At 36.6% G+C, this 18627-nt stretch overlaps 1 protein-coding gene across 3 annotated transcripts in view; it reads right to left on the reverse strand.

The window, feature by feature from the left end:
• Ccny (cyclin Y) overlaps positions 1-18627 on the reverse strand; it is a 219350-nt gene that overhangs the window by 44860 nt on the left and 155863 nt on the right. For all 3 annotated transcript variants that reach the window (XM_021730225.3, XM_040278216.2, XM_005330858.5), the window contains 4 exons: positions 8767-8867; positions 3981-4016; positions 547-604; positions 338-457 (listed from right to left, as the gene is read on the reverse strand). In XM_021730225.3, coding sequence (XP_021585900.1) covers positions 338-457; positions 547-604; positions 3981-4016; positions 8767-8867 — 315 coding nt within the window. The remainder of the gene's footprint in view (positions 1-337; positions 458-546; positions 605-3980; positions 4017-8766; positions 8868-18627) is intronic.

Here is an 18627-nt window from a genome sequence, read left to right on the forward strand (position 1 = left end):
AACAAGAGGAAACCAGATGTTAAGAGGAAGTGACCTTGGTCCTTATTCCCCCTGAGCCAACTGTTCTATTTATCATCACTTAACATTTCAGCATTTACTGATGCTGAATGTGATTCCACAAATGACTTAGGTGGGAACTATGCGATAGACTTCACACCCTCTTTTCAGAGATCCATATTCTAATCTCCTAGAAAAGATACCACTGAAATTTATACCATAGTTTTCCAAGGGTAACCTTGTAAAGATCCCCTATGTGCCCCCCACATTGTTGAATTACAGATACAGGCTCATGCCTAGCCAGTGTGGAGACTGTTGCAATCATCCTGAATGCACTCACCAGGGTGACAATGGCACATTCGGCCGTCAGCTGAGCAGCACTAAACAGTGTTCGAACAAACCGGTAGATTTGTTTCTGCTCTGGGTTATGTTTGTCATAATCTGGTGGCACTTCGGATTTCTGAGGAAGGAAATATTTTCAGATGATCGGTCACTTAATAGGGGCAAACAAAAAATAAACAATCTCATGAAACACACAGAGGAGATTACCGAAAGAGGATGAAGGTTTTCATCAAAAATATCTAAGAGCATCCTTCCATCTGGGTCCCTGGTGGCAAAAATAGTAGAAAAACAGTTTACTTTCTGCAAGAATAAATATCATTAAAAATAAAACAAACACACATTTTGACTCAACTATTTCAAGAGACAGAAACATTGCTAAATTTAAGAGATGATTTTGGTTTTTTGTGAATAATGAGTTGTTTCTCTTGGATGCAATATTTAAGTATTTTGTTTAAAAAAATACATGGACATATAGGTTATGAACGGAAACATTTAGGTAAATGAAGCAAATATTCAGATTTTCTGAATTTTCAAATGAACCCAATATAAGCAAAAGACTTATATAAAAGTTCCTTTAACATCTTATTTCTGAACAAAGACTGACAGATCTAGGTAAGACATTACCCTATGATGGTTGATGGGAAACAATTCCAGATTAGCAACATTCATTGGGTCCTAGAGTTCAGTATAGGCAGCATTCACAACATGCAGTTTGGCAACTTCACTAAGTTTTCATAATTTTATGTTGAAAACACATTGAATGAGTACGCACTAAAAATTCTTTGTGTGTGGGGGGAGGGTACTGGGGATTAGAACCTAGGATCTTGTGCCTGCAAGGCAAAAACTATACCAACTGAGCTATATGCCCAGCCCTTCACTCAATAATCTATAAACCTATAAATGAATGAGTGGTTGTTACCAGGCTGGTAATGTACAAGACCATTTAAAGTGCTGGTTCACGGTCTACACAGTGCCTCAGGCTGCTGGCCTCTGCAGGGACCACCTGTATCTCACCAGTGACAGCTCACTTCATCTGTTTTATGTAATTTGAGTTCTGCCTAAAATTTTTTCTTTAAAACCCAAATTCGGAAATCAGTGCTTATGGGTTACAACATATAATTACCATATTCTGTGCTTCCAATGTCAGTTAGACTTAGAAGGCTTACAGACCTGTCCCTAACATACATTCAGCATGTCAAATATGACAGTTTTTGCTTTATTAATTTACCATCTGTGTAAAAATAAAAAGGAAAGGGCTAACAAAATGGCTCAATTTCATTCCTGCATATGCAATAATAGGCACTGTATTAAACCCTGGGCATGAACACCTGTACCTGACAACATGAAAAGCATCATCAACTGAAACAGACTTCAGTGAAAGAAGAGTTCAACCTGATGGTGGAGTCTTGAAGCAGAAACAGCTCTTTCTGGGAGCAGCACCAGGCTATGTACACTTCCAGCTATGAAGAACCAGCAATGTTCTATGCCTTCCTTATAGTCTTGTAAGACACAAAGCCTGGCCTACCCACCCCCCATTTCCTCAGGCAATCAAGGGCCCTGTTCAATTTTCCTGATGAACGAAAGCTCCTGAAAAGTCATCTAGCACAGTCATCTAGATACAGTCCCCAAAAGTAATTTTAAAAATGAAAACAGAAATTTGAAATACAAATGAAGATGAAGAACATGAGCTAACTCTGGGGAGAAAACTGTATCCTCTTGAGAAGTAGACTATTTCATGTATCCTAGCTGAACAGCACCATCTCTCTCAAGCTAATGGATCTACCACTAGCACCACAGGTGTTCAACATGATTTACCGAGGAGGTCTGCAAATAGTTGTGCCTCCCCTTTCCCAGAGATTGCAGGTTCCACTCTGCAGGTTAATACTGCTTATTCATAAATGTTCACTTTTTCAAGTTAACTTCCTACACACTTCCACTCACTTTTGGCCCAATTTATCACCATTAATCTAGAAGAGCAAAACAAATACAGTTCAAGGTGGTAGACTGGTTGGATTCAATTCTGAATTGCCCAATTTACTAGCTATATCATCTTAAACCTATTATTTAACTTCTCTGTGCCTCAACTTCCTTACTTATAAAATGGAGACACTATCAATATTACCTCTTGTAGTTAATAAAACTAAAATGACATAATACATGTAAAACAGACAATAGTAGTTTGAATAAACACTTCATAAAATTGGTTCTTACTATTATCAATTATGGCTAACTAAATTTGGGATCCATGAAAGTCTAAGAACCAATAAATATGAACTATGGGTATAGCTCAGCTAGTGTGTGTGCCCATCCCTGAGTTCAATCCTCAGCATAGGGGAATAAAAACCAAGAACTGAGAAATCTCTTAAGAGATGCTAATGCAAAATTAGTTTGAAAGCACATCTGAGTTTCACTAATGATATTGCGTTGTTATTGAATGCTTAAATGTTTAAAAAGTTTGACCTTCTATCATAGAAATAACAAGACAAAATCTACACTTCCAGTTATCTACTTCAAGAGTTCTAAGACTATTCCATTTGTTAAGTTCTTACATCCAAAATCCTCAAGCACCATATAGAACCATGATCACAATTACTATCTAGAAAATAAGTTACTCTAGAGAACACTTCCCCAGGTGTTTGCTTCAGTTTCCCAGAACACATTCAAGGGAAGCTCTTCCACACACCCTACACTTCACCAGCTTCCCACAACTCTCCCTGTTGAACAAGCTGAAGGTAATCTGCACCCACCAGCTGAGATCCATGCCTACCATATTGCTGCTCTGCTAGTTCCCAAACCAGTTCACACCAGTTGTACTTGCTAAACTCTTATATATGTAACTATTCCCTTAATCTATAAAATATAACTGCAGGAAGAGTGGCTTTATGCTTGTGCAAACTAAGAGGACACTTTAGGGAAACTCAATAAAAGAAAAATCACTGAAAATAAATTTGCCATAGAGTAGATATGGTCAAAACCTAAAAGATTCTACACTCAGAATGTTTTATGAAAGTCTTTAAGCTTCCCACTTTCAAAAAAAAAAAAAACAATTTGGAAAAGATGAATTATGAACATGGCTAAAAGTCCAAAGCTTGAAGCAACAGTTTTTTGACATTCAATTTTTTAAAATTCGAAAACATATGTATTCTTACATGTTTATTCTTACATGGAATAAAATATTTAAGGTAGATTTTAATTTTATTCCCTATTTGAGCTGACTTTTTAAATTAACTGAACCACCGCCATATACTTGTACACCAGGACTTCTACAATTTATGCCTAAGCGTACACCAAAATTTTCTTGACTGAATTCAAACTATAGTTTTTTCATGTTAATGTTTATGGAAGAATTCTACATAATGCTTAAACATTCTATAGAAAATAAAGAATGAAGAGGAAGCTGAATATTATCAAGTCCTTTTGTTCCATTTTGCTGTTTCAACCATAAACACCCATTTGGGTTCCTCTGATTCAGAAGTAGTTTAGTACTTACCTGCAAAGTTTTGGTAAATTATACTACTTTTAGAAATTCTATAAAAACATAAAAATATAATATTCAAAGATTGAAGCAATTAGAACATAATAGAAACAAAAGGAAAAATATATGTGTGATGCTTTTAGTACAAAGTTAATTGTACACATACCTGTTTTTGATGTGATAATATATTGCAAGAGCTACACTGTAAAATAAAACAGAAGAATTCAACATTTTATCGGTGTATTCAAACTTTCAGGTATTATCTACTATCAGTCTGAACATCAATATTTAAATTTAAATAAAAGTCCAACAACTCATCTGAATAATGCCATTTCATTCAGAATGCTGCTCAACAGAATGCACTCTTCAAATTAAATCAGTCTGGTACTCATCCCCAGAAACTGTTAAATCTTTTCTAGAAACAACAGAACCTCAAGTGACATTTAGAAACAAATAAGAAATTTTAAGCTTTTCTCACTTGCAAATACAGGAATTATGTAAAAGACAGGTGGTACAAATTAACATCTTTAGAAATTTCCAAGTCATTGTCTATTGAGGTTTAGAAAATTAGTAATTTCTTTATAACTACCAGAAAAATGTATCACCTATAGCAGTTTGCTATTTTTTCTCTTAGCAAACTACACATTTTCTTTATTCACTTGCTAAAATGGCACTTATTTGTAGCACTATCTTAAAATTACATTCTAAAATTGAAAAGATCCAATTTAATAAATAATTGCATTTTCTCTTATAAAATGTTATTTGACAATTAAATATATTATATTCATCATATAAATTTATATTCAGCATAAAAATTTTGGAAACTATAAGGAAATATAATACAGAAAACTACAAGAAAAAAATAATCCCTTTGCCTAAAGACAACTGTTATTAGCTTGAGAAATATAGTTAGCTATACACACACACACACACACACACACACACACACACGTAAACAAAAAGTTTATTTTCCATTTCTATCCTTTTCATGTTAAAATTTTTTCTGATCATTAAAATATTCTTCAAAACCATGATTTTAAATGGCTGATTATATTTCATAATGTACTTAACCATGCCCCCTACCATTATACATTTGTTTCTCACATTCATTAATTACAATTAACACCATAGTGAACATCCTTACAGATAAATATTTATGCAATCGGTGACTATATTATTTCACAAGAAAATATCTAGTAATTGGAATTGCTTGGTCTACAGTCATTTTAATAATTGTAGGACTCCCAGTATATACTGCCAAACATCTTTGCAGAAGGCCTATATCAACACAACTCCCCAAAAATGTTTGTTTTATCTCACGCTTGTTGACCCTTACCTGGGAAAAAAAAATATCTCCAACTGGATAGGAAAACAGTATTTTGATCATCTATTCAAGTTGGCAGAATTATTCATATGTGAGTGGTGCAAAGGATTGAAACCAGGGCCGTGTACACACTAAGCAAGTGCTCTAGAACTGAGCTGTACCCGAGCACTGGCCAATCTTTTGTAATTCCCTTTTTTATAAACTGTCAAGATTCTTCCACTCTTTCTGCTTTACTTTAAAATGTACTAAGGCAGTCAAAAATTTTCTTTTTAAAAAGTTTAAAAATTTTTTATATAAAAAGAGTTAATTGGCTACATCAAACAGTATAGTTCTCTCAAAGTTCTAGATCTTTCAAAGCTTGAAACTCCCAAGCAGGGAACCAACATGGAGAGATGACTACAGAGCCACCAGCTCAGAGATTTGAATATGCATCTTGAATTCCAAAGTGCTTAGCTGTTTATCTATAGCCCAAAATGATGATAGCTAATCGTGCTCTAACACAGAACTTATATTTTTCCAAGTCTCATTCTAGATCTACTCATGGAAAAATGGTAATAGATTCTCTTTCTCATAACTCTCCAAAGCATTTAAGCTGATGAGGGAATTCTAATTGGTGTGAAAAAGCTTCAGAAGCTTAAAAAAATAATAATGATTATTATTAGGATCATAAAATGTTTTCACATATACTAACACCTCAGTCTTGTTATAGAAAATAGTGAATGTTACTGATCCTTTTTTTTTTAAATGAAAAAAACTCAGTTTCAGAAAATAGGTGCTAAGATTTCTGACTTATATAATGGTTTTGTACCCTTCTGTTCTACTATGTTGCCTCTTTATTCATTTAACAGTCACACTGGGAGAACTGCTTTTCTAATCTAATGTCAGATTTAAATAGAATGTTTTATATGACCAGGTTTATTGTAGTGATTAATTTAATATCTTTGATTGATTAGAAAAAAAAAATGTTCCTTGCTCTTGCCTGCAAGGGAACATGACACAGGAGAAATATATCCATGGACTAATGTCAGACAAACTTGAGTTCAAAACCCAAGGGCTAATTTACTTCTCCAGGCTTTCATTTCCTCACCTATAAAAATTAAGACAATACAACCCACATTACAGAGTTGTTATTATGATCAAATGAAATAAAACAAAATGTATTAAAAGCATTATGTCACATATAAATTTATAAAATAAAAGTTTTTATTATCATTGTTCCCTATCAAAAGGTCTCTGGTTTGTGCAGAATGGTGAAACTCCTTATGTCAGGACTCCAAATAAACTCCTTAAGTCATCTCCAAAGATAAGACTGGGCATTATCATGGCCTAACATATCCTGAGGAAAGAGCTGTTCTGTAGACCAATTTCCATTCAAGGTTATTATCTTGGAAAGTGAGGACACTGTGCAGGGGATTTATGCATAGTACAACCCTACAGACCAGTTTAGCTAGTCTTTCTAAATGATGCAATTGCTGGGGAAAAGGGCAGCTAGTGGACAACCAGGTCAGTCTCAGACTATAGGCTTCATTCCAAATGACCAGCTTCAACAGCCTGGTCAGTTCTGCCATAGCCTCAAATGGTGAGATTTCATTAGGATGGCCTGGAGCCAACCTGGGAAACAGAAGTATATTTGGACTAAAGGGTTTTCTCAGCTCCTTTTGCCATATAGAAAGGAAGAAATGCTATTTTTCAATCCAAGAAAATAAAACAGATTTGTGATTGTTGGCACTGCCCCTGCCGTGTTTCTTTCCTAGAGCTAAGTTATTAGCAAACAATATGGCATTCCCAAGACTTCTTTAATCTAGAAGTTGTAGGTTCTATTAGCACAGAAGGGATGACCTTGGAGACAAAGGTGGAAGGTAATTATCTATTCTTTAACCCCCAGAGGCTAAAGGCCACAGACAACTTGGCTAGTTGTGTAAATGGGGCTCTCTACCAACCTATACTCTTCTTTGATCATAATGCCTATAACTGTTCCATATTTGAGGACTGAAATATAAATTGTCACCCAGTTTTCCCCATCAGGTTCCCAAGTGTCCATGTTGAGAATTGAGTCAGATCTACTTAACAATCTCAAGAGCTCCCACTAACTACCCTTCTCCTCTTCTCTGCCTCACTTCCTGGGAAGAGGATCTCAGTATTACAGGAAAGTGGGCAGCTTTCATTCTGGACTCTTCAGAGTTTAAGCAGGTGCCAAGAGCCAAATGGTACACAGATTTTCAGGGCTTCCCACTTCTCTCCCACAAGTCCTAATCACTTAATCTAGAAAATACCTCTAAGAAGTACTATACTATTCATTTTCCAGTAGTAAGCTTCTGCTCAAGGGTAATGAGGGCTCTACCATCTGTGTACAAGGTCACACAGATAGCTGCACTGTATAGCCAGAATACATCTCTTTCCAGCTTCAAGTGCTAACTGTTTGGGTTTATGCCCAGAAACCTTCGGGCAAAATCACCATCTCTTGCTTGTTCTGGTTATGACCAAGGTGCTAAGGAGTAAAAACCATTTACCATGCTTCTAAATGCTGGGGCAATGAGGGAAGAGACTACATTTCCATTTACATCCTGGATGCATACAACCCTATAGGAGAGAAGGGAACTCTACATCAGGCACCTTCACTCAGTGGTCTTGTCTTCCACCTCCCACCCAGACTGGACTCTGTCCATGGAAGATGCTTACAATCCTTACTGTCTGACAGAAGCTGTGATTGCACATGTGGTCCCATTCAGAATAGGGCTTCTAAATCTGAAAATGTGGTCATGGAAATAGCACCCTTCCTATTTAGAAACTGCAACACTTACTCCATATGCTAACATGAATTGTTGTTAAATGTGTGCTTTCTTAAAACAAGTAGAGAGAGAAAATATCCCAGATTTTTCACAGTTGGGCTGCTGAGTACAGACCCCAGCACATCAAGTTATCTGTGGTACCTGCTAAAGGTGGCTGTTCTCACAATGCTCAATAAGGTGGAAATCTTATAGCAAAGACCAGTATTCCCCTGGTTCTTAATGAGAAAACCAAGCTTCCAAAGGGAAAGGATGTGACTGAAAGACTCTACTTTCTCCCTCTTAAACTCCATTTCAAAATAATGAACTAAAAAAAACCCAAAGAGGGCTGGGAATACAGCTCAGTTGGTAGAGTGCTTGGCTCATATGCAAAAGGCCCTGGGATCGATCCCAGCACCACAACACACAACACACACACACACACACACACACACACACACACAGAGAAAGATTCTACTCAAATCCTTTGTCTTAGCAAAAGTCAGATCTCCCAGCTCTGGCCAAGTACATTCTCATTGTGCCAGGTGGGCTTCCAACCACAGCCCTGATCTTAAATTGGGACTACAGGAGCCATGTTTAGTTAGAAGGTAAAATATTGGCAAAGATATGCCAGGATAGCATCAATCAAAATAAAAGGATAAAAAGTATACACAAAAATTAAAAAATATACATTAGGTTATGTATGTTTAAAATAATTTAAAATGTTGGCCTTTTATATAAATAGTAAATTAGCTTCTCCTCCCCAGCCAATCTCATTACTCCAGATCCCATTACCAACTAGCTTAGCCATCAAATTAAGAAACAGAAAAGGCATTCAGTTAGGCAAAAATCTGTATACCCACCATTTAATTGTATACTTGAGGTTTGGTTGACTGACTGTGCTATCATCTAGGAAAATAGTAGAGCAGGAGCTGTATTTCCTTGTAATTTGTCCAGGAGGATGCTAGAAAACAACAGCAACAAGACAAAGATAATTACAGAGAGCTATAAATTCTTCCAAGGAGTATCACCCCCTTATTTGAGATCAGAACACAGAGGAAGAATGTCTTAGTGAGAATTGTTACCACCACAAACAGAACAACAAAATTTGATTATAAAATGAGTCTCCAGTTCTTTCACACATAAGTCTCCAACACCATTCCTAGTCCCAAACTTTCATGGGAGAACAGTAAACCTATGCAATCAAAGAGTACCTTTCAAAGTCCATAAAACCATCTGCCTTGGGGCCTGAGTAAAACATGGAATACACTGCTCTCTATGTTAATGAAAGCCCATAATTGAGGTGACATCTTATTTTATGCACTAAGATCAAGATGAGAATCCACTGTTGGGGTATAGTTGATTTATGGGCCATGGAAATGCAGCCAAGGTTGATTTAGAATCTCCTTGCTAATCCACTTAAATTTTTGCAAGTTACAAAGAAATGTATATCTTTGATAGGAACAAAATGCATTTTGAAGGAGGAAATTATTTGAAACTTTGGAAATACAACCAGATTATAACCTGTAGGTAGTATACTTGTACACTTTTAAAAAGTGGTTCTTTCACAAATGTACAAGTTTTGAGTTCTGCAGAGAATTTTAGAATGGAGAAACTACTTCTGAACAGTAATGACATAGAAAACAATTTTTAAAACTGTTTATTGATTGCACCTACTTGAATGCTAAGTGGACTTTGGATAACAATTTGGGCACCTGCCTGGCTTGCCTACCTCCAGCAAAACCCTCAGTTCATGAATTTAGTAAAGAAAATCAATTAAAGACCAAAAGCCCTGGTTCCAAATGCCAAAATTCTTTGCCATTGCCATTTACTTCCTATTTAATAGGTTTCCTCTGTAATAAAATTATGAAAATGTGCAGCAGCCTGAAAAATACATGGACAATATTATAATTTCCTCTCAAAACTAAATAATCAATGCTACTTACTATTTTGTATATCTAGTTCCTTAAAATACAGCTAGAGGGCACTGCACTACTGATGCATTATAACCTGTGAGCACTGGTTCTAACATAAATAACACAGGTCAGAAGGAAATAACCAGAGTCAGGAAATGGAAAAGATCAGACTTGTTCTCAGCTTCCCACTTAAGCTTACACTTTTATACATAATGAAAGGGCATGAAGAGAGTGTAGACAGTTCAAATTATGACTTTAAATGTTAATTTTCACATGACATCTTTCACATTTACCAAATTAATCACAATATTCTCATTAAGACAATCCTAAAGAATTAATACAATTCTCCTTCTTGCTTTAATTTCTTGATGTAATTATATAAGAAAAAAATCAAATTCTAACAAAAGCTGTTAAAATGGATGGCAAGCTTTAAAAATCCTTATGAAAATTTTTGTTCCCCACAAACAATAATCCCAATTGATACAATGTTTGACACAAAAATCCAGTTATTAATTGATGTGTTTGTTAATGAATTTGCAGAAATATAGGATAATTTTAATAATCCCAACGACGAAGCAAAAAAACAGTATTTCACACTTTCATTTCTTGTGAGGTTTCAACTATTTCCTCTGATACAAATTCCTTTAACATTAAAATGTGATGGGAACTTCAAAGAACAACTAGCTTCCCTAAGAAGACATAAGCCATAAAGTCAGGGAGAGGAAATAGGTGATTCACTTGGGTGAGTACAGTCTGCATCCTCATAATCTAAGAAATCAATTTTGTGACCTAAGGGGCAGAAAGACCCCTCTACATGCAAAGTCCTAAGGGTCAGAGGGTTAACTCAAACCAGTCACACTAAGGAACCCGCCCAGTCCTGGCCTCAGAATCACCCGTTGTTCAGTTTGTGCATCCCAAAACAAAGGGCTAACATAGCAAAGCCTTTATTTTCCAAGGGGACACCAATTCAGTTTTCAAACTATGTAACAGATTCTAAATTTAATAAAAACCATAAGGGGTTAAGTTATAAAGATTTCTGGTTTCAGGGTGCCTCATCATGCACACAGCTTTGAAACTCTACAATGCAACAAGGAAGCATTATATATGTTCACCAGGTATACTGTAGTTGTTAAACTTTTTAAATTAGCACAGTGTGCTGGCTAGTGCTAGGTTTAGTCAAAATATTTTATTAACTCAGTTGCCCCATGATGCTGAAAAATCAGTGTGTTTCACATATACTTACAAGCATACCAAGACCCTCCCATTTATTTTCTAATCTTTGCTAAAAACAAACAACGACGATGACAACAACAACAACAAAAACCAGCATTAAGATATAACTCTTTTGTGTGAATCTAACCCACTGTAACTACCTGTATGACCTGGGAAAGCTACTTAGCCTCCCCTCTCTGCACCCAAGTTTCCTTACCCGTAGAAGAGAGATAAAAATAATAGCCCCTTCTATTATCATGAGGGGTCATTATGAGGAGCACCTGAGCTAATATTTTATGTACTCAGAGCAGGGCTGCAACATAAGCTATAGATATTACATCTGTACTTAATGAGTAGGAAAAAATGTGTTAGCCATGTCAAAAAGAGTGATGGTAAGGTTTTTATGCCTAATGTAATAATGTTTTAGAATATTAAAAAAAATTCCCAAGACAATGTTTTACCAGAAAAGAATGGGCATACAGTTACAGAGATGTCTATAGATAAAGAGATTTCCCCAAGAAGGACAATCATCTTGACGAGAGAAGGTATCACAGGGACAAACATAACCTCTACTTAGAAGGGGAACAGGAAATAGTCTTAGTGAGAAGACCAATTATGGATCATTCTAAAGAAATTAAAGTTTATGTATTTGAAATAATGTATATTTTACAACTTAAAATATGAATATGTTGAATAATAGAATTTTAGAGCAATACTGAAACAAGATTATTTAGCCTACTTATTTACATAATGTCTCTAATACAAAATAGTTTTATTATTTACATCAAGATCCCCTAATACATAAAAACTGTTAGACCACATATTTAGTTGCCCAAATTATAAAAATATGAGCCAGCAGTGTTCTGGGTTGCTTTACATCAATTTATTTACAGCATATAAACACACCCTGCACAGCATCTAGAATTCCCAGTCAAAAGAGGTCAAAGAAATGAGGTAACATTTCTAAGATCAAATCTAAGACACCTGAGCTCAAAGCTTCATTCACCTCACTCCTTCCTAAACTGTAATTCTTCACACATCCGTGCTCTCCAAAACTTTTCATACCATACCCCCAAATGTCTTTGTCCTTCCCTGACCTCACTCATCCTTCAGAACTCAGTCCTTCCCCAGGATGTGTTCCACCACAGGACCATCTGGGCTGGGGGGTCCCTCCTATGTGTTCTGTGTGCACCCTGGCTTGCCCTCCACAGGACTGATCAATTCTACTGTCATTTTCTGCCCACTCATGTATGTTCTGCCTACGACCTAGACTCTAATGGTCTTGGAGGTACAAAGTGGATAGCTTCCTTAAATCAGCAATTAAGGAAAAGATCCATCCCTGGACTGATGTGTGCTCATACGCCTGCCACCAACCCAGCAAGTCTGCTTCCATGATGGCAGCAGGGACCTCTGTGAGGTGGTAATGACAGCATGGTTGCAGCAGTCACAACACAGCAGAAAAGTGTGAGTGTGTCAAACAGCTGGTACACAGGAGTTCACTGAAAAGAGCTGTGCCATTGGGCTGTGAAATGCTGACATGCTCAGGCACGTTGAAATGCAGCAGTAGCTGGCAGAATCAAGGAGCCAAAGGTAATGTGGTAAGACCCCATATATAGGCTGGGCAAGCATAGGGCTGGAGTCAGAGGACCTAGTACCTAGGTTTAGTTCTGTCACTGATTAGCCACATGAATTGGACAAGTTACTCAAGTGGAACTCACATGTTCTGGCTTGCTGGGGTTCATCCTAGTTTACCCCTATCTTCCTAGAATAGAAAGTAACAGCACACCCTTTCACATTCAAGTGTCCTCACTTGGGAAACAGAATACAAGGTCCCCTTAGGCTTAACCTCGTCAGTGTCCTCATTTATGAAATACAGAAATCAGAACCTGCCCCTTACTATGATGCTGTGAAGACTACACAGGATAGTACCTATAAAATGCTCAGCACATACAGTGCTCAATAAACAAGGTTAGGCCACTGAGTAACACTCAAAAGAGTCTCTGTGTTTTAACGTAATGATAAATGAATGAAATGGCCCAACTTCTTAGGGCTTGAGAAGACCAAATAAAAATTAAGCATCAAAAAAATGAGGTAATATTATTAGAGAAAAGCAACTGGAAGGCTGGGTTTGTAGCTCAGTGGTAGGACACTTGCCTAAAATGTGCAAGGTGCTGAGTTCCATCCCAAGTAATGCCAAAAAGAAAAATAAAAGGTGGTGAAATTTTTTTTGGAAGCGCTATTAGTGAAATCTCTAAAAACGAAAATTCCATAATTTTTTGTTTAATCCTAATGGTAAGGAAGCAATTTATGAGCTTCACAGAAGACACAGCATTCTATCTGTGCTGGGGCCCCTTTGCAGCTTCTTTGGAGCACAAATGAAATCTGAACTAGAGTTCTTTTATTAAGAACTAACTTAAGGGCCAAAGGTGCAGAACATTATAGGAAAGAGCCCAAGAGAAGTGGAGGAAGAGGCTGCCTCGCTCACCTTCTGCCACAAACTGAACCCTCAATATACACTCTCCATGGAACCACAAAAGAGACATGTCTTTCCCTCATTCTATAAGAGTCTCTCTTTCTCATTCACACAGCTATTGTGGGGTAGAAGTGAACTTGAGGACAGTTTGGCATTGTGAAGCCTACACAAACCCAAGGCACATATCAGAAAGGGCAGAAGCACTTATACTCAGGAGAATGTGCACCCACATGGAAGTCTCTGGGTGAGCAGAGGAAGGCTCCTCATCATTCTCCTATACTACCAGGTGCCACACAGTCACAAAGAAGGGAAAAAAAAAACAGAAAAAGAAACTCACATCCTTGACTTCAAGATGTTACTAAACTAATATTCCATGGAAAAGTAAGAAAAGGAATAAGCAGCTTTTAGCAAGATCAGTTTTTAATAGCAAGGAAAGGCAGAAAATGAAACAACCAACCAACAACAACAACAACAACAAAAAAAAAAAACAAAAAACCACTGAGCCATGGAGCTAAGAAAAGAGGAAAACTAAACTAAAAATTGGGAAAATGCCATCCTGAGACAGAACTCTGTTCTACTGTGAGTCAAGCATGAGGAAACTACAGAGTAATTACATTCATAATTTACTTCAATCCCAAGTCAAGTCTTGGCTTCATGACGGCTCCAAGCATAACATGCATTACTTCTAGAATGAGAAGTAATTTTTCTCATTATAGCTCTGGCTATGAGGTAGAATCCAGAAATACAGTCATCAAGGACTGGCATGATATGAGGCAGAGGTGTTCGTTATGGCACTGAGGCTGCAGGCAACAACTCCCAGCTCCCTCAGGAAGCTTCCCCTCAAAATCTCAGAGCTTTCTGAAGCCATGGAAGAGATTCACCAAAATAATATTTTCTACTATCTCATCAATTTCTGAATGCAATGATCATATGTATTTTAACTTATGGTTTTCAGGCCAGGGTGGGATGAGAAATAAAGTTAATCCTTAATGCTGGGGTGAAGGTAGATGTTTATCAAATCAAAGGTCTTAAAAAAGTCACTGGTCTTAAAATTTACTCTGTAGAAAGACTCAAAAATGAGTGAACCTTGAAGATACTATGTATGAAAGAAGCCAGTCACAAAAGGCCACACATATAAATGAATTCAGCAAAGTGGTAGGATATAAAATCAACACGCATAAATCAAAGGCATTCCTGTATATCAGCGACAAATCCTCTGAAATGGAAATGAGGACAACCACTCCATTCACAATATCCTCAAAAAAAATAAAATACTTGGGAATCAACCTAACAAAAGAGGTGAAAGATTTATACAATAAAAACTACAGAAACCTAAAGAGAGAGACAGAAGATCTTAGAAGATGGAAAAATGTACCCTGTTCATGGATAGGCAGAACCAACATCATCAAAATGGCCATATTACCAAAAGTTCTCTACAGGTTCAACGCAATGCCAATCAAAATGCCAATCAAAATCCCAACGGTATTTCTTGTAGAAGTAGATAAAGCTATCATGAAATTCATATGGAAAAACAAAAGACAAAAACAATTCTAAGCAGGAAGTGTGAATCTGGAGGTATAGCAATACCAGATTTCAAACTGTACTACAGAGCAATAGTAACAAAAACAGCATGGTACTGGTACCAAAACAGGCGGGTAGACCAATGGTACAGAATAGAGGACACAGTAACCAATCCACAAACTACAACTATCTTATATTTGATAAAGGGGCTAAAAGCATGCAATGGAGAAAGGATAGCATCTTCAACAAATGCTGCTGGGAAAACTGGAAATCCATATGCAACAAAATGAAGCTGAACCCCTTTCTCTCGCCATGCACAAAAGTTAATTCAAAATGGATCAAAGAGCTTGATATCAAATCAGAGACTCTGCGCCTGATAGAAGAAAAAGTTGGCTCCGATCTACATATTGTGGGGTCGGGCTCCAAATTCCTTAATAGGACGCCCATAGCCCAAGAGTTAAATACAAGAATAAACAAATGGGACTTTACTTAAACTAAAAAGTTTTTTCTCAGCAAGAGAAACAATAAGAGAGGTAAATAGGGAACCTACATCCTGGGAACAAATTTTTACTCCTCACACTTCAGATAGAGCCCTAATATCCAGAATATATAAAGAACTCAAAAAAAATTAAACAACAAGATAACAAATAACCCAATCAACAAATGGGCCAAGGACCTGAACAGACACTTCTCAGAGGAGGACATACAATCAATCAATAAGTACATGAAAAAATGCTCACCATCTCTAGCAGTCAGAGAAATGCAAATCAAAACCACCCTAAGATACCATCTCACTGCAGTAAGATTGGCAGCCATTATGAAGTCAAAAAACAATAAGTGCTGGCGAGGATGTGGGGAAAAGGGGACACTTGTACATTGCTGGTGGGACTGCAAACTGGTGCGGCCAATATGGAAAGCAATATGGAGATTCCTGGGAAAGCTGGGAATGGAACCACCATTTGACCCAGCAATCGCCTTTCTTGGTCTATTCCCTGAGGACCTTAAAAGAGCATACTATAGGGATACTGCCACATCAATGATCATAGCAGTACAATTCACAATAGCTAGACTCTGGAATCAACCTAGATGCCCTTCAATAGATGAATGGATTAAAAAATGTGGCATTTATACACAATGGAGTATTACACAGCACTAAAAAAAATCATGGATTTTGCAGGGAATGGATGGCATTAGAGCAGATTATGCTAAGTGAAGCTAGCCAATCCTTAAAAAACAAATGCCAAATGTCTTCTTTGATATAAAGAGAGCAACTAAGAACAGAACAGAGAAGAAGAGCATGAGGAAAAGATTAACACTAAACAGAGACGAGTGGGGGGAGAGAGAAGAAAAACTGTATGGAAATGGAAGGAGTCCCTCATTGTTACACAAAATTACATATAAGAGTTTGTGAGGGGAAAGGGGAATAAAAAAACAAGGGAGAGAATTGAATAACAGCAGATGGGGTAGAGAGGGAAGATGAAAGGGAAGGGGAGGGGGGATAGTAGGGGATAGGAAAGGTAGCAGAATACAACAGTCACTAATATGCCATTATGTAAAAATGTGGATGTGTAACCGATGTGATTCTGCAACTTGTATTTGGGGTAAAAATGGGAGTTCATAACCCACTTGAATCAAATGTATGAAAGATGATATGTCATGAGTTTTGTAATGTTTTGAACAACCAATAAAAAAAGGCCACATATTGTGATTACACTTATATTACACTTACGTGTTTATATGATTACATTTACATAAAATATCCGCACAGACAGAAAGTGATCACCAGAGTCTAAAAGGTGAGGAAGAAGGAATGACTATTAACAGGTACAAGATTTCTTTTTCAGATGATAATATTTCTAAAACTGGATGTGGTGATAACTATGTGGTGATAACTATGATTACACTATAATCACTGAATTGTATACTTTAAACGGGTGAATTTTATATATCATTAAAACTAATAAGTTTTTCAAAAAAGAAAGAAAAAAGTCAAAAGACCAAGAGATAAGAAAAAACTTTATGAGACCCTGGAATTAGAAAATTAAAATACCACATTAATCTCCAGGATATATAAAAAACTCAAAAAACCTAACACACACACAAAAAAATCAAAAATTGGTCACACGAATTGAACAGACACTTCACAGAAGAAGAAATACAATTGATCAACAACTATATGGAAAAACATTCAACATCTCTAGCAATTAGAGAAATGCAAATCAAAACTACACTGAGGGGCTAGGGTTGTGATTCAGTGGTAGAGTATTAGTCTACCATGTGTTAGGCACTGAGTTCAATTCTCAGCACTGCATATAAACAAACAAATAAAATAAAGATCCATCAACAGCTAATAAAAAAAAAATTTTAAACCCTACACTGGGATTCCATCTCACTCCAGTCAGAATGGCAATTATCAAGAATAAAAGCAATAGCCTGCTATCACGTATAACTAATTAGAACAAATTTTTTAAAATTTTTTTTAAAGAATAAAAGCAACAATAAATGTTGGTGAGGATGTGGGAAAAAAGGTTCACTTATGCATTGCTAGTGGGACTGCAGACTGATGCAACCACTCTGGAAAGCAGTATAGAGACTCCTCAGAAAACTTGGAATGGAACTACCACTTGACCCAGTTATCCTACTCTCCTTGGTATATACTCAAAGGACTTAAAATCAAGCATACTACAGTGACACAGCCACATCAATGTTTATACCAGCTCAATTCACAATGGCTAAACTATGAAACTAACTTAGATGCCCTTCAACAAATGAATGGATAAAGAAATTATTGTATATACACATACATATATATGTGTGTGGTGTGTGTGTATTTATTTATTTATTATAGTAACACACACACATACACACACACATAATGAAATATTCCTTAAAGAGGAATAAAATTATGGCATTTGCCCATAAATGGATGGAACCGGAAATTATCATGCTAAGTGAAATGAGCCAATCCCAAAGAACCAAAGACCAAATGTTTTCTTTGATATGCAGATGATAACTCACAATTAGGGAATTGGAATAGGAGTTGTTTGGATTAGACAGAAGGGAGCGAAGGGGAGGGGGGGATAGAAATGATAACAGAATGAATCAGACATTATTACTCTCTCTCTCTATATATATATATGATTTCACTGTCTATATCACGTACAAATGAAGTTATACTCCATTTATGTATGTGTCAAAATACATTCTACTGTCATGTATATAACTAATTAAAACCAAAAAAAAAATTTTTAAGTACCTGTATGAATATATGACTTTTGAAATATCTATTTCCTAACTACATCTGCTGAATAGGCCATCAAGCAATGACACACCCACAGCAATGAGCACTTGTGGTATCCAGATCTTGTTTCCAACTTCCGTTTGCTACCATAAGGAATCTGAGTTCCTTGGAGAAATGGCTGATTTGGGTTAAAGCAAAGGAGGTACAAGATGAACCTGGAATCTTTTACTATGTCAAAAAGCAAAGGAGCATGAAAGGAGGTCTGTCAGGAGACTGATTTGAAAAGACTGCCACTATCCAACTCTAGAACTGTGGGAATGTCAGAATAATTAAGGACAGGAATTAACTATGCAGAAATTTA

Source organism: Ictidomys tridecemlineatus, chromosome 10, assembly GCF_052094955.1.
Source record: "Ictidomys tridecemlineatus isolate mIctTri1 chromosome 10, mIctTri1.hap1, whole genome shotgun sequence".
In the NCBI taxonomy this organism is placed as follows: Eukaryota; Metazoa; Chordata; class Mammalia; order Rodentia; family Sciuridae; genus Ictidomys; species Ictidomys tridecemlineatus.